This window comes from Peromyscus maniculatus, chromosome 11, assembly GCF_049852395.1.
Source record: "Peromyscus maniculatus bairdii isolate BWxNUB_F1_BW_parent chromosome 11, HU_Pman_BW_mat_3.1, whole genome shotgun sequence".
In the NCBI taxonomy this organism is placed as follows: Eukaryota; Metazoa; Chordata; class Mammalia; order Rodentia; family Cricetidae; genus Peromyscus; species Peromyscus maniculatus.
In genome coordinates, this window is record NC_134862.1 from 101,981,166 (window position 1) to 101,998,702 (window position 17,537).

Consider the following 17,537-nt stretch of genomic DNA (forward strand, 5'->3'; position numbering starts at 1 on the left):
ACCCAGAATATAGTGAGACTTCCTAATAACCCAAAAGAGTAAAGAACATGAATAGACATACCTCCAAAGAAGACATATGAGTAATCAATATGCATATGGAAAGGTGTTCAACTTCACTCACCTTTAGGAAAATGCAAATCAAATCTCAAAGACATACCACCCCACACCCACCAGGATAGCTACTACCATATGTGGTGGGTTGAAAGAAAATGCCCCCCAAAGGGAGTGGCACTACTGGGAGGTGAGGCTTTGTTGAAGTAGGTGTGGCCTTGTTGGAGGAAGTGTGCCACTGTGGAGGCAGGCTTTGAGGTCTCATATGTGCTCAAGCTCCGCTCAGTGTGCTACTCACACCATTTCCCACTGCCTGCAAGATGTAGGATTCTCAGCTCCTTCTCCAGCACCATAGCTGCCTGCACATCGCCATGACCCACCATGATGATAATGGACTGAACCTCTGAACTGTAAGCAAGCCACCCCAATTAAATGGTTTCCTTTATAAGAGTTGCTATGGTCATGGTGTCTCTTCATAGCAATAGAGCCCTGACTAAGACACCACACAAATGGAAATGAAAAGTACTGGTGAGGTTATAGAGAAACTGGAATCTATTGCACTGTTGGAGGAAATGTAAAATGGTTAGGCCACCATAGAAAACAACATAGTAGTTACTCAAAATCTTAAAAAGTAGAACTACCGTATTATCTATTTGGGTATACTCAAAATAATGGAAAGCCAGGTCTCTTAATAGGTATTTATTTTCTTATGTTCATAGTACTGTTAGTCATAACCACTAGATGTAGAAGCAACTGAAGTATCTACCCACAGATGAATGGATAAGCAAAATGTGGCACACACATACAATAGAATGTTACTGAGTCAGAAAGAAATTCTGCAAGGGAAATAAACTAGTCACAAAAAGTGGAACTATGTATATTTCCATTTGTATGAGACACTTAGGGCAGACAGTAGAATGGTGGTTTCCAGGAAATAAGGAAAAGGTCAATGGAAAGTGGCTGAAATGTTACAAAAGAAGAGTTCCGGGGGAGGAATGCTGATGAGAACAGTGTGAACTTAACCACTGAACTGATTGAACAGCAAAAATGGTTAGGAGTTTATGCTACAATACACAAATTAGACATTGGGAAGGAATGAAATTCTGATGCATGCTACAACATGGATGAACCAGGAAGACACCATCCTGAGTGAAATATTCCAGAAGTCCCTCTAGCACTCAAACTCCAAGACACAGAGAGTGGAATACTTATTGGTCATCAGGGCTGGAAGAGGAGAAGGGAGAGATATGTTTTAATGGTGCAGAGTTTCACTTTCTGAAGATGAAAAGGTCCTGGAGAGGCAAAGAGATGATGGCTGTTGAACTGCACACTTGAAAACAAAGGGCTGGAGAGACTGCTCAGTGGCTAAGAGCACATTCATCTAGGAAGAGGACCTGGGTTTCTTTCCCAGCAGCTCACAACAATCTGAAACTCCAGTTCCACAGATCTGACACTTTCTTCTGGCCTCCAAGGGCACTGCACACATGTGGTGTACATACATGTGGGCAAATACTCAGGCATTTTATTTTATATAAAATAAAATCTTCTTTCCCAAAAGGCTAAAGTGGTAAGTTTTAGATTATATAAGTTTTATCACAAGAAAAATAAGAAAAGCTTTACAAAGAATCCTACACTATTGGGAACAATCATTCTCAATACATAAGATTTCCAAAACAGTAACAATGCAGTAAAAACTTTTGAAGACTTTAAAACTGGTCGGTTCCCCCCACACCCCCTGAGACAGGGTTTCCCTTTGTAGCTTTGACTGTCCTGAAACTAACTATATAGACTAGGCTGATCTAGAACTCAGAGATCTGCCTACTTCTGCCCACCAAGAACTGGAATTAAATGCATGTGCCACCATGCCTGGCTAAATTGGTCATGTTTTTAAATATATAGATACAATAAAGTATTCTTCAGAAGAAAAATATTCATGAACAAAACTTAAAATCAAAAATTTACCAGAAATCTAAGAAAACATGGTGATACATGCCCCTTTCACTATTCTAAGTTATAAATGCATTTATTTTTAATCATTTACTTTGTTGGGGACAGTGCTAGGTACTAACCAGGGCACTCTACCACTGAGCTATATCCCTATCCCTCTAAACATATTTTACTTTAAAGATTTCTTGAAAATACAGATACATATTTATTTTTACTTATCTTCTTCACAAAGAAATTGCAAAAATTAATAAAATAACCTTTATGAAACTGTTCAAATGCATGCAGAAAATATGAGGTTATTTCACTTAAGTTTTAAACTATTTCAAACATAAACTTTACTAAATTACTACATTTTTATTTATTGAGTGTGGTGGGGTGTGTGTGCATGTGCCACAGTATGCCCATGGTGGTCAGAGGACAAGTGGCAAGAGTGAGTTCTCTCTACTATGAGGGTCCCAGGTATTGAACTCAGGGTAGCAGGCACCATTACCCACTGAGTCATCTTACCAACCCCCGAAATAAATGTTTAAGAGGAACAAAATAGCTATGCTTTAGTGTACCTAATTTTAAACATTACATTTAACTACACGAAGCTTCTGGTGTAGCAATAAAGGAAAAGAATGGCAAATTTGTGTTTGTTTATAAACCTAACACACACTCAGGCTGGAAATTGTCTTTAACAGTTTTAAGTTAATCTGCCCCCAAGATAATATGTAAACTTAATAATAGAGCTTTTTTTAAAAATCATATATGGGTATATCTTGGTAATCTCAATGGTGAACTAAGAATGAAAAGCATAAATAAATCTTTTTAAATAGAATTCTATTATTCAATATAAAAATGGAAAGAATTTATGTTGAGTAGAACTCCAGGTGTTGGTTCATATCACTAAATAAATCACACATCCAAAAACTGGATTTGAATCTGATCCTTTTAAATTAAGGCAGATTACTTATAATATGCTTTTAGCTTGAAGAACATAGTAAAAGTAAAATTGGGAACAAAAGGAATTTGATAAATGATTTTAATGTTTACTTTTCCTAGAAAATTTTCTTAAAGATATCACTTCTCTTTTGTTAAAAATAAAATATTAATATAGCCATCTAGAGAAAAAAAACTTGATTAACAAATGTACCATTGGATTTTTGTTTGTTATTTTCTAGAGTATCTGTCTTGCAGTTTTTCCATCTTGCAGGAGATCATAACGCTAGAGCAGGAGATTAATTTGGGAGTAGATCTAATTGGATCAATTTTCAGTAACTTACTATGTGATTTTAGGTTAAAAATCAGTTACATCTATAAAATCGGAATAATCTTAGCTACTACTACTAAGTTGTGGTAAATGTTAAACACTAATGAATAATAATACTATGTCACATAAAAAAATGTACATGTTAAATTTTTTCCCTTTCTCCTTGCCATTCTTTTTGGTTATTACTTCCACCTACACTAGTCAAAGCCCAGCCTTCATAAATGTGTGGAATAGCAACATGCAGAATAAAAGGGTCAGCGCTGAGAGCAGGCAAGAGCAACCCATTGTTCATACCTTCCTTGTGCTTATGAAAATGAGCTGCATCATTTCCAGCATATATCCCTAGCACTGTCCCATGAAACCACCAGACCCTGAAGAGTGCCTTGAGCAGTGCAGTGTGTTTTACAACAAGCTCTTCCTTCCAATACATACAACAGAGGAGAACTAGACAGATACGGGCTGGAGGGAGAAGGTCCACAGTACACTACAAACCGTCCAACTTCTTCTCTTTCAAGACAGCAAGTGGTAACAATAGGCAGGCAGAGATGCAGACTTCCTACCATGCACCCTCCTCTTACCAACAGACATTCTGACTTATTATGCTAGCCTATTAGTACTTCAACTGGAAATGAAATTTCTATTAGAAAAGGGGTTTGTTTGAATTCTCACCATGTTGATTGCTACCCTCCTCCCTAAAATTCTTTTGCCATGGATGACTATGTACTTTCTTTAGACCTTCTTGGCCTCTTCTACTGTCTTTTCTACCATCTTTTCTCTGCCTCTTTATGTGACATTTTCTCTCCATACAGTCTCTATCAGCTTAATTCACTCTCAGGATTTCTAAGCATATATATTCTGAAAACCTCTTGATCTAAGTCTACTCACAACTGCAAGTTCAATAACCATTTTCAGTTGCTCTAATATCCTGCCTTGTTACAAGTATAAACACCAGACATTGCTATCCCTACTTCCAACAAAAAGTAGATCCCTCCCTGGATTCTATAATCACAGCAATGACCCCACTATTCTCTCTCACACATGATAAAAAAAAAAGAAAGAAAAAAAAAAGAAAAAAAAAACCACAGTGTTTTTTGATGCTTTCTTCTCTTCTCCTGATGTTCAAAATATACTATGGTCCTAAATCCAGAAAAGTCCCACTTCTATACTCCTGTCCTCCAAATTCCTATTGCCACTACAGTGATTCAGGTTTTCTCCATTTTCTGCAGATATCTCTTAAGTCTCAAGTCTCTCTTCAATGCTTTTTCCTATAGTCTCCCTGCTGTTAATCTTTCTACAGATGCCGTCTCAAAGCAAAGCCTTCAGTGAGTTATCTCTGGCTACCAAATTGGGCAGGTTCAGTCCTCATCTCCCTTCCCATTGGTGCCTCTTATTCCCTTATATACTACACACACTCCAGTATTTAAGACAAAGAGCCTTCTCTTTGTTCCTGAAATATTTCTTCCATTATGTACCTTACAGCTTGTGTATAACTACAAAGTCTGCCCTAACATTGCCCTGTCTAAAAACTTATGGCAGTTGTTAAGGTGATGGCAAGTGTAAGAGCAACCAAAGCCTTGCTCCTCATTAGGAGGAAGCTACTAGGCATCTAAAATAAAAGGACCATAGAGGGTAATCAAGTATAAGAAAGGAAAAGAAAATAAAGAAAAAAAATCCTAAATTCCATCAGAAGAATGGAAGTATCCAGGGACACAGACTCAAACTCAGGCTTGCTCAAGGCTATTCATGCCCATAACCATCGTGATTTTCATAACATCTCACTTTCAGCAATGCTGACTGGCCATGTACTATCTATCATCAACTGATATTCATGACAACTCGACCAGGTTGATACTATCCATATTTTAGACACAATGAAGTATACTCCTCAGGTTTTCATGGCTAATAGATGACAAGATATGGGGAGAATGTCAGCCAGGATCAGATTCACAACCATTCTTCTTTAGCTCTATTGTTCATGTGCCAGAGGTGCATATAAATTACAGGCTAGCTTTACTGGTTTGCATTATTTAGTTACCTCTGTAGGCACATATCTTGTGTGTACTATTACAAAGGCACTGTTTTCGAGTGGAGTCTATATCTAATATTTCTCTTTTTGTACCTATAATGAGCCTTCTCTACATTGTAAAAATGCAGTATTTGGTTCATTTGTTAAATATGTATACTAACAGAAATAAAAATTGACAGACATCTTTAGCTAGCATGAAGCCAAACACAAATATACATCATTTTGCTCCTTTGACTACTTACAAATCGGGATAATACTTAAACCATCAATAGGAAAAGGCCCTAAAAGACAAATCCCAACTACAAAATCAAAGATAGTTGGATGTTTATTGATAATAAAACTGATGCCTATAAGATTGTTCTCTTCTGGCTAAAAAGACAGTAGTTACTATGAGAAGCCATTCTATCAAGCAAATAAACAATGTGTTTAAATGTAAAAATAAATATGTTTTAACTAATGGTAAAACCTTTTGTCTTTCTGTTATGGAAAGATATGAATGGACTTATACCTTCTGCCCAGATTTTGTTCTGAAGTCAACATCAACAAATAAAGCAAAACCAATTAATAACAAAATATTGAAATTACTGAAACCTTTGAAAAATCCCTCAAATTGCTTTTACAGTATAATACTGTACCCATTCTCAGAAAGAACACAGCACAGAGAGACCACCACATCATTCTTCGTGTGTTGCTGTGGGATGGTCTGTATGTCAAATTGCTCTGATTGGTCAATAAATAAAACACTGATTGGCCTGTGGCTAGGTAGGAAGTATAGGCGGGACTAACAGAGAGGAGAATTGAGAGAATTCTGGGAAGTGGAAGGCTGAGGAGGAAGACACTGCCAGCCGCTGCCATGACAAGCAGCATGTAAAGATGCCAGTAAGCCACAAGCCACGTGGCAAGGTATAGATTTATAGAAATGGATTAATTTAAGAGATAAGAACAGTTAGCAAGAAGCCTGCCACAGCCATACAGTTTGTAAGCAATATAAGTCTCTGTGTTTACTTGGTTGGGTCTGAGCGGCTGTGGAACTGGCTGGTGACAGAGATTTGTCCTGACTGTGGGCCAGGCAGGAAAACTCTAGCTACAGTGTGTCATCTAAGGCACCAAGTTTTTGTTGGAGACCAGCTCAGAGTCACAGCAATAGTCATACCCAGACCCTACTTGTTTCTGTAACAGGTGTATGAGAACTGCCTGCACCTGAGGAACAGCACGTTTTTACCCGAATCTCATTCGTGTCAGCAGTGTGCACTGTAAGTAAGAACTCCAGTTACCAATCCAGAAAAAAGGTGATTGTTTGGCATTTTGCTTTCGTGCGTTGGATTATGCTCAGATACAGAACCTTACACTGTATCTCTCAGTGTGCAACCACAGATGCCTAGAATTTCATGCACATATCATCTAACATAATAGTGTTTCAAAAAAACAAATAAACTAACTTTCTTACCGTCTTCTATGGATGCTTCACTGCTGTACCCATCATACTCTGCAGACAAAGGGCTGTATTTTTGCCTTGTTTCCCAGGCATAGTTCTTTTGTCTAGAATCCACCAATGGCCACCTGGAAGTGTGTGTTCTGGATAAGGCCTCATGATATTTACCCAGCGCTTCATCTTCACTTTCAGAGGATGAACCAGGCTCATCTCTGTCCATGTAGGAATTATCTATTTGGATAACAGTGAGAGGAAATTATAATTTTAATATACTTACATATGGCAAATTTATTTAAAACATATATGCATATATATACACAAATGCAAATGTGTGTATTTGTGTGGGCATACACACAGGATGAAACAAATTAGAACAATCCTTAAAATTATTGAAATGATTGATCATCCCTTACACTGAATTTAAAGCATACTATATGTATGTATGTAATGACATAAAATTTCAGCTTTAGAAAACATATTTTTCATGTAAGAATATCAACAGTTAGATTTTTATGTGTTTATAAGAAATATCACATTGTATATTCTAATTATATAAATAATCTTAGTCATAGGGGTTTGTAACCTTTTTAGGTACAAAGCAAAGTATAGTTGCCATGTTGTATAATTTTGTAAAGGATATGTTATATATAAATGAAATTATAAGTGCCGTCAATGAGTAAGACAATTAATGTCATAAGACAAATTTCTGGTTTTCATTTGGCCTATATTTTCAGAACTAGTAATGCTCCATACTAACAGGAAGCAGAGAAATGGGAAGACACAGACACACTGGAATTGCAACTGGTACAAGTTTTATACAGAGCATAAAACAAATCCAACATCAAACTCTGTGGGCTTTGAAAATCCCATTTCTGCCGGGCAGTGGTGGCACACACCTTTAATCCCAGCACTTGGGAGGCAGAGACAGGCAGATCTCTGTGAGTTTGAGGCCAGCCTGGGCTACAGAGTGAGTTCCAGGAAATGCACAAAGCTACACGGAGAAACCCTGTCTCGAGAAAAAAAAAAAAAAAAAGAAAAAGAAAATTCCATTTCTAGAAACTTGCCAAGTCCATTTCTAATTAGGTGAACATAGATATATATTTGTGAACTTATGTTATAGCAAAAGTAAACAAAATATATAACCAACATGCCTATCAATGGGACTTGGTTAGGCAAGTGATGACACATCCATTCAACATACGTACTAGGATTATGCAACCCTTTTAACATAAGTGGGTAAGCTTATAGTTCACAAGGAAAGGATAGAAGGTGCAGTTATATTTTTATTCAATAGATACTATACATACCTCAACATGCAGTCTATATTATATATAAATATATAAATTATATGTGTGTGTGTGAGAGAGAGAGAGAGAGAAAGAGAGAGAGAGAGAGAGAGAGAGAGAGAGAGAGAGAAGGATATACACCAAACTTATAACAATACCAGTGAAAAGCTGAATACTAGGACAATTTTACTTAATCATACCTAAATTTTAAGAGGTATAACATTTATATTCTCTAACAAACAGTAGAGCAGTTAAAAGTTCATTACTGTCTGAATAGGTATCACCAAACCTCTCTAATCTGCCAGCCACACTTAGTGTGTAGAGCGATATATAGCTGGACATTCCAACTTCACCATCATCAAGAATCTGACTAGACAGTGCTATGATAACTACACCAAGCCCTTCTGACACCAGCTCAGAGCATGATGTCTTGTGAAATACCAGAGTGAGGCCTAAAGGCAAAGGAATGCTGTGAGCCCCTCGTGGATGTACCCTCATGCAGACCCTTTGCAGTCAAACGTCCTCTATTCCAGAATGCCTTCCATGAAAATCAGAGAAATTCTTCTTTCTTAGCCTGCATCTTCCATGTGAGAGCCTACTACATTGGTTCTAGAAATACGACAAGTTAACCTATGAGCCAAAAACACCTGCAATCTGTTCAAGGGACTTGTTAAGGTCAATATTTGACTCTTCTTTGGGATATTTGAGAGCCTTTGGTTTCTTAAGATGCCAGAGTGCTCCTCATTAAAAACAAAGCAAAACAAACAGAAAAGTGTATAGTGCTACTGTAACTGTATTTATTCCTGGGAGCCATCCTATTGTCACTTTCTAAATCACCTGTTATTTTATTTCTTCCTAAGTAATAAATAAACAACAGAAATAAACAAGGCCACCAAAGCCCAATGAATCACAGATGCTATGAGAATGGACTCTACAATGAACACATCATCACAAACTGTATTTCTTTTTAAATAGCCTATGAGTCTAGGATCAGCTTCTCCTATGCCATTAAAAACCTACTGTTCAATATAGAGCAGATCCCTTACAGATGAGTCATATAGCAGAATTGAAAAGTCTTCCACTATTTTCCTGGCTACTCAGGTTTTGCTATCTTATGAGAATCTAAATTTATAGAAAAACTACAGGTGTACATTTTATAAACAAAAGCCAGTATTTGGGGGGGGCAGGGCTTCTGATCAGATCAGCAATAAAGAAGTGATGAAGGAATGCTAGAAGCAATTATCAGAAGTATGCACAGCAAAGATGTTTTGAAAACTGTCACAAATATTGTAGCTGAACACTGTAAATACTTACTCAGAATCTTAATTCTATATAAAGAACTCATGAATAATAATATATTGCTCATGTACAGTCATTATGAACTAGAGCAGTCTCATGAAAGTTATAGGGTAAAGCTAAATGAATAAAAACATTCAGAAGCATGTTATTTAACAATATAGGAGCTACTGGTTTCAAGAAACATATAAAATATTTTACATAGATCCTTGTTGGGATATATAACCAACTCAAGACTTGGTTATAAAAGTAAAACAAAATTTTAAAAATGAGTATCAAACCAAATAAGTTCTAATTAAAGTCTGCATAAATTTTCTAGTATTAAAATAAACTGTAATTAAAATTAGGAAATGGGTATGGTGGTTCACACCTGTAATCTCAGTAAGTGGAAGCTCAGGCAGGAGGACCTCAGGCTCAAGGCCAGCCTGGGTGATATAGTGAGGTTCAGGCCAACTGGAGCTGCACAGTGAAAATCTACTCATAAAAACAAAAAAAAAAAAACAACATCAGGACTGCTGGAAATTGCTCAGATAGTGTAGGGATCACAAGCAATATCTGGTGGTATACAATAACAAGAATTAAAAAAATGACTGAAAAAAAATCTAAATGTCTCTAAAAATATCTCCAAGCAAGATCAAGGAAAAAATTAAATTAGATATATAGACGTGAAAAGGAAAGTTGAGAAATTTGAATGTTTTTCTAGTTTAAAAAAAATCAAGAGAATATTTAATCACTCAAACCAACATTATGAGACCTCACCTTTTTCTGGTAATATCTTAGAATATTTGCCAACTTTACTCTTGGCTGTTCCTCTCTTAGCAGAATTAGCTTCATTTTTCTTTGTTTTTATGTCTCCTTTCACTTTGTAGGATTTTGTTGGATTTATTTTTTCTTTGATTTTCCCAGGAAACTTAATTTTACAATTTGTTGATGGAGCTGAACGTGTGTATTCCCTCACAACGGATTTCTGCTCCCTGTGTCTATGGTTTCTTGTGTTATCTTCTGGAGAACATTCGTTTCCTGAACATTCATTCCCTTTGACTCCATCACGTTTACTATGTTTTTTCGCTTTTTGTAAGTGATCAGAATGCTCGACATTAGGAAGATGTTTACTTTTAGTGACGTTCCCCAATTTCTCTTGCTCTCTTCCCACAGGCACAGACTGCAGTCTGCCTTTCGAGTCACCTGTAGCCATGTACTTCTGCTCAGACACAACATTTTGTCCACTGGTGTTCAGACGTCCTTTCACTTCTAGATAACTTACCTCCTTTACAGAACTCTGATCATTCCTGGAGCTTCCTACTCCAGCTATCTCACCTTTGTCAGGATGTTCCAGTTCATGACCCGTGGGTGCATCCCCCACTTTCTGCTTGACAGCTGACATCCCATCATTCACGAAGCCTTGCAAAGCAGAGCTACCAGCCTCTCCAGTTTCTGTGTATTCTGAGAGTGTCCACTGCCCATCACGCATATAATATCCCTGTTCATGCATTTCTTGGTCTTGCTTTGGTGGAGCTGAAGTGTCACAACAGATTATTTGCTTTGCTTTGTGCTCTACATCAGACTGTGTTTTCTGACAAGCACTGTTTTTGGAAGTATCCCACAAAACTGCACTTTTGGCTCTAGAAGACCCTGCAGCCTCTTCTGCTGTGCAGCTTTCCTCCTCTGGGCACAAGCCATGCATCATACTTGCTACCTGCCCAGCAACTGAGTCAGTAAATGCATAGCTGACTTCCCCAACTGCAGTGCTCAAATCTTCTACAGCACTACTGATTGTGTCTACCAGGGAGGACACTGAAGGTAGATTCTGCTGAAAACTTTTGAAAAATGCCATTTTCCAGTTCCTTGTTCCTAAAAGGTGCAATAATGGAATTTTCTCTTCTTAAAATATCAACTACTTTGGAATGTGAATTTAACATTTATGTAAATGTTGCTATCATTAGCATGATAGTATTTCACACTGTGTCTTTTAATCTTTCTGTAAATGCAATATGCATTGGAAGAAATAACGTTGAAGTAAAGACTCCTCCGGAAAAAATAAAAATCAAATCACTTGGCTTAAGTGTAATGACATCTTTTCCCACTCCATAGCTATCAAAACAGCAGCAAGACATTATTTTTCCCTCAAATCTATTGGGTATTTAGTCTATACCTGAAAGAAGAAGTATAAAAAGGATTTTTATTATGTACTTTAGTTTACTTACTAAGAGTCAGTATAAGGGAATAACCCTGTTAACAGACTATCGACATTTCAAATTAAGAACTGTATTTAGAGGACAATAACTAAACAGTTTTGCAAGGTGGTAAAAACAGGAGAACAGGTGAGAGCATCTGCTGAATGGCATTTCCAAGACACTGTAATGGACATATTTAATCTTATTTGATGTATGGTAGCTTTATAAGATGAATGCTATCTTTACTTTAACAAGTCAAAGAAAAATAATAGGATATCTCTGAGATCTCAAGGTCACACGACTTGTACAGTGACAGTGAGGGGTTGTTTAACATTTTTACTCTCCCTGTGAGAGATAGACCTAATAGGGAAGCAGACACCAGAATCAAGTTGCTTCCTATTGTGCCATTCCTAACAGACCTATATGAAATGTATATGGCAATGCCACTCTTCTCTACAAATTCTTCTTTTGACTTGAAAAATTCTTTTAAAAAACTTTAAAATGTTACATATATTCACAAACAATAACCTTATTGCTAGTACTTTTTTTTTTTTAATTCATAGAGGCTGAAAATGTAGCTCACCAACAAAGTACATGTATAACATATGTAAAGGCCTGGGTTCAATCCTCAGCAAAAACCTTTCCACTCAAAATAAAAAGAAAAGTAAGTTTGTAAGAGATAATTTAATTTTCTCAGTTTACTATCTAATACAGTACATACTAATAGATGTAATTCACACCAACAAATTTGGAATTTGAAGACATAAAAGAAAATCCAAGATAGCTGAACCAAAGAATTACAGAAAACTGATGGGGGCTTGGTGGAGAGGGAGGGAGGAAGGAACAGAGGGAGAAGGGAAAGAAGGAGAGTATGAGGGAGAGACAGACAGAGAGAGACAGGTAGGCAGATGAGAGACAATCAGACAGAGACAGACAGACAGACAGACAGACAGACAGACAGACACACACGCACGCACACACGCACACACACAGATTTTTAAGCAGTTCATTCACACAAATGAGTACATACAGGGCTGGAGTGGAATATGAGAAACACAAAACCAAGTCAGAACCATGTAAGGCACAACAGTTTCTAACACAGAAACCAAAATAATAATCTAGGTTATCAGAAAAGCAAAGCATTCTCTGGGATCTGTGCATAGAGAAGCCTGGCTCCTCTGCTCTCATTCTTTAAAACTCTCCAAAATTAACACCTTGGTTTTATCATTCTCAACTTCCTCCATTTATATCAGCCAATATTTGAAACAACAAATAAAGAGCTCTTACAACAATATTTTTAAAAGCTTCTCTAAAATGGGAAAATACGGTGTTAGAATCCTCAAGTTTCCTAGGACCTAGTAACACTAGAGCACAATCACTATGTGGTTCTAGGATAGAGCATGGTATGGAAAAATACCTCCTCCCAGCAACAACATCATTCCTCAGCTGAAAATGAATAGACAGGCAAAACAAAGGAAGGGTTAGTGGCATCAAAAGCCTGATGAGGACACTGTGAAAGCTCTCCTGAGAGCCAGGTTCACAATGGACCAGGCATTTTTTTTTGTTTTTTGTTTTTAAAGTATCATCTACTCAAAGCATAAGCTCAAGACGATGCCTTATCAATGAAAACTAAAAACATTATTTTGCAATAATAGACAACCACCTTTACATAGTAGCTTAACAATCTGTAGGCGACAGAAGACCTAAACATAATTACTTAACAGATACTTCATTCTTACAAAGTAGAGGTTCAAATGTTATGTTTATCATGTACCAAAGTCAACCTTCTCACAGAACCTATTAAAACAAGAAATAGTACAGATAAAGAAGCAGCGATGTAATACTTACACATTTTATCTTGTGAATTCTTCTGTGTGTTGTATCCTGAACCAAGATCTGGAAACCCTCCAACATTTTCAAAACAGAACTTCTTATTAATATAGAGAAAAAGGAGCAGCATCAAGACAATAAACACCCCAACCGCTGACAAAAATCCAACTGCCTCTGGAGAGACTAGAGAAAAGAAAGTCACAGCTGTCAGCATCTGTTTTCTCTAAGCTGTAAACAAGAAGGAAATTCCCAATACACACTAGATAGATTGTTGTCTAATTCCAATTACTTTTAAACTGTCATAATTTAAGACAGTTTGTAAGAAAACCCACAAAATTTAAAATAATTTTTCAATATATTCAACAACATTCATTCAAAAAAATTTAAATATTTCTAAATAAATATATTTAAAGAACTTTAAAAGAAAAAAGTCTAAAACATAGGTAGTTAACAAATTTTAAATCCATGAAGAAAACATAGGTAGTTAACAAATTTTAAGACCATGAAGAATGTTATAAAAGTTTTAGTACTGAATTAAAAAATATTTCTCATGCATAAAAATTATTAAATTCATGAGAGCATGGATGATTATTGTTTCTCATAGCTTTGCTGAACCTTTCTTATTAAACACTGGATTCCCTATCTGGCATTTATATTCCAACCTCTCCTTCCAATACACACCTCAGTCAAATGGGTCTAGTCTGCTGTCTCATGCTGAACATACAGTTTGGGGTTTGACTTGTCCTCTCCCTCTTGCCTGGAATGCCCATCTTGTCTCTCATATCATTCTACTATACAATGGAATTCCTGAACTATATGCCATACACCAAGCACTGTTCTACACATAGCTTCTGTTTTTTTCACACATATGATGGAGGCAGTTAGAACCCACACCATACAGACTATCTGGAAAAGAACAGGGTCTCTACTTAGGAACACCAAGATCCACCACTGAAGGGTCAAATGTGCTTTTCTGAAAGGTATGGCTCTATGACCATATCTTATGAACTAAGAGGACTTAGACAAGTTAAGGAGCAAGAGATTTTGTTACGATGAGCTGTCAGACTAAACAGAATTTAGTATTAAGAGAATATACGTCACCACCCAAGGAGACTTGGACTCCCACCTCCAGCAATCTCACTGTCCTTTCACATCTCCATTGCCCAGCACAGTACCAGTCATCTGGAGTTAAACAAGAACCATGTGTTTGCATGCCTACTATCTTACAAGTATGAGTAGATGGATCTTAAATATCTCAAACATTACCTGTGAAGAATGACCTACTTCCCCTCCACTGCTCAAAGTAGGATCTACCATGCGATCTACCCCAAGATTCTTTAAGCAGAGCTCATTTGTTTAAAATGAGGTCACAAACAGATGAATGATTAGTGCTTTTATCTGTTAGCTTTTCATTATTCATGAAAGTCAGGCATACCATAAGTAGAACAGAGTATGACATTACAGTCTACTCAAAGCTGGGTCAGAGTGTTGCAGACATGACATTGTAAAGGAGGGGCAATGAAAATGGAGGGGCTGGCAGCAGCAAGTACATACAGTATATATCTTGTGACTAACTCAGTTTTCACAAAGATCCAATGACCATCGCCATCATAAACTGATCTGTAGAGACATGAACCATGTGTGCTGCTAGAATTTAAAGCTGCTAGAAGCTGTGCTTTCTACCAGTGCTCACATTGTCTCTCCTGTCTCCTCAACTCTTCAGTCCTTTGCTATCCCCTGCCCCCAACTTACTCCTATATTATCTTCCTCCTTCCATTCTGTGAAATTAAACCTCCTGGGAAATTCAAGTCTAAACAACTAAGCATAACGAAAAGCAATGAGCTCTATAATAAAGACAGGAATATAAACTGCTGGGTAGACCTGTGAGAGTCAGAGAACAAAAAGATGCATTTGAGTGTAGGTGAAAAGACTAATAAAAAACTCTATAAATGGAAAATGGCAGATGGTCACTAAAGAATAACAGTCTTGGCTGTTGTACTGACCTCTCTGTCCTCGTGTACCTAAGAGGGGAGGGGAGGGAGAATGGATGAATGAGTGAATGGATGGATGAACAAGTAAGAGAATATGTGCTTTGGAACAATAAGAAATATATTATGAGAATCAAAAGTAAAGAAGAAAGCAAGCTTTAGACTGTCAAAGAGTCTTGGGTATCACTCTAAAGATTTTGAACTTGGAGAGCAACAGGGTAATAACAGGCATGTCTTGAAAAATTACACTGGTAATGAAAAAAATGGGATAAAGTAGGGACTGAATAACTGCATGATTATCATGAGCTCTTAATGAAGCAGTAGCAGTGGTGGCAGAGAAAAGGGATGAATTCTAATTTTTGTTTGAAGAAAATAAGTAATGACCTAATCAACAGAACATAGAAGATGAGGAAGAGGTGAGGATAATTCTAATTCCATACTGAATGGTCAAGTAAGACAGTAGTGCCATTAACCAAAATGAAAAATATGAGAGGAAAGGCATTTGGTTTAACAGCATGGGGTAAAGAGGCATGTAGAAGAAGAAATTTTAGGGAAAATACTGGGAATGGTTTTGACATGATATATTAGAAATCTCAGCAGAATACTTCAGAGGAGAATATGAGCATGCTATTCTTGTGAAGGTAAGGTTAGTTATAAAAGACCTGGGGCTTCCCCCATTTGTTCCTCTTATACTATATTAAAACCTTCAATCACAAACTAAAACAAAGCCAACAAACTCAGATGTGAGGCTTTCTTAATAGTTAATCTATTCATTACAAATTTATTGATAAATACATGCTGTATATTTGGACAAATTAAAAAAATAATGCTTTTCTCCAATAAGAAAAGGAAAAATAGGCCTGCTACAAATAATGCTACTCATACAACCCTAATTTTATACATTACTTTATTAAATATCCATTTTCCTACACATAAAATACTTAGTCATAATTTTAAATATTAATGTTGTAGAAAAAACAAGTAACATTTTCTAATAGCAAATACTATAAATCTCCTGATTCCTATTTTTGTCATTATATCAAGGCCAAAATATTTATTATTTCAAATGAACAATACTAGCTCTGAGTGTATTAACATTTGCTAAATCTCACCTAAGCACAAAACTACAATAGAAGATACACTAAAATCAGACTACAAACATGAATATTGTACATAATCAATAAAAATTTATACTTAGATCTCACTAGTGATAATATTTTTCACTCAACTGGAATTTGTCCCTAAAATCTTATACTATGAATCTGCTTGTAGACATTCTGCATATTTCTAAGAATATGGTCAATTAATGTATGCATAGATGTATCCTTTTCAAGGCTTCTAGATTGTCCATCAAAGGCAAGTAAACCTATTAAAAATGCCTGTTGGGAGCTGGATAGATGGCTCAGCAGTTAAAAGCACAGGCTGCTCTTCCAGAAGACCCAGGTTCAGTTCCCAGTACCCACACAGTGGCTCACAACTGTTTGTAACTCCAGTTTCAGAGAATACAATATCTTTTTATGGCATCCATGAACACTGCATGGATAAAACCATGCACATAGTGCACAGATATACATGCAGGTGAAACATAAAATAATTAAATTTATATAAACATATAAAAATAAAATAAATAAATAAAAAAATTTTAAATTCCTGCTGCAGGGCTGGAGAGAGTGTTGTCAGTAAGCCTTCTATGCAAGCATGAAGGCCTGAGTTCAATCCCCAACACCACATAAAAGGCTGGACATGTAGTACAAACTTGTAATCCCAGTGTTGGTGAGGTAGAGATAGGAGAATCCCTGGGACTTGCTAGTTGCTCCACCTAACCAAATCAGGGAGCCCCAGGTTTATTGATAGACCCTGCTCAAAGAAAAAGGTGGACGGCTCCTAGAGAAAAAATGACACCATAGGCTGACCTCTGACTGTCCACATGTAGGCACACACATACATACACACACATAAAATGCTTTTTAAAATGCCTGTTTCTCCTAAGGAAAACCTTCAAAATCTCTAAAGTACACGGTCAACAACTCATGCATGTTGGTATTATATATTTAAAGAAATAAATTTACTGACTGTAGTCAATGAATAAAAACTCATAAGCGCACTGTTTTCCCATAATTCAAACTTTCAATATTTTAATGTGTCAAACAATAAGCCCAAGATACGTGATGAACAATGTTAGCAATTACTCAACACTTTTAGTAGAGACTTTCACTAGTATTGTCTCCTTTAATGTTCAATAAGCACATTTGATA

General features: G+C 36.6%; 1 protein-coding gene across 12 annotated transcripts in view; it reads right to left on the minus strand.

The window, feature by feature from the left end:
- Syt14 (synaptotagmin 14) overlaps nucleotides 1–17,537 on the minus strand; it is a 171,804-nt gene that overhangs the window by 86,683 nt on the left and 67,584 nt on the right. For 4 of the 12 annotated variants that reach the window (XM_006988141.4, XM_006988140.4, XM_016006625.3 and 1 more), the window contains 2 exons: nucleotides 13,313–13,477; nucleotides 6,724–6,939 (listed from right to left, as the gene is read on the minus strand). The exons of 1 other annotated variant lie outside the window; for it this stretch is intronic. In XM_006988141.4, the coding sequence (XP_006988203.1) occupies nucleotides 6,724–6,939; nucleotides 13,313–13,477 (381 nt within the window). Of the gene's footprint in view, nucleotides 1–6,723; nucleotides 6,940–10,049; nucleotides 11,443–13,312; nucleotides 13,478–17,537 lie in introns of those variants that run through there. 7 more of the 12 variants (XM_076548233.1, XM_076548235.1, XM_016006621.3 and 4 more) reach the window with 5 other exon arrangements.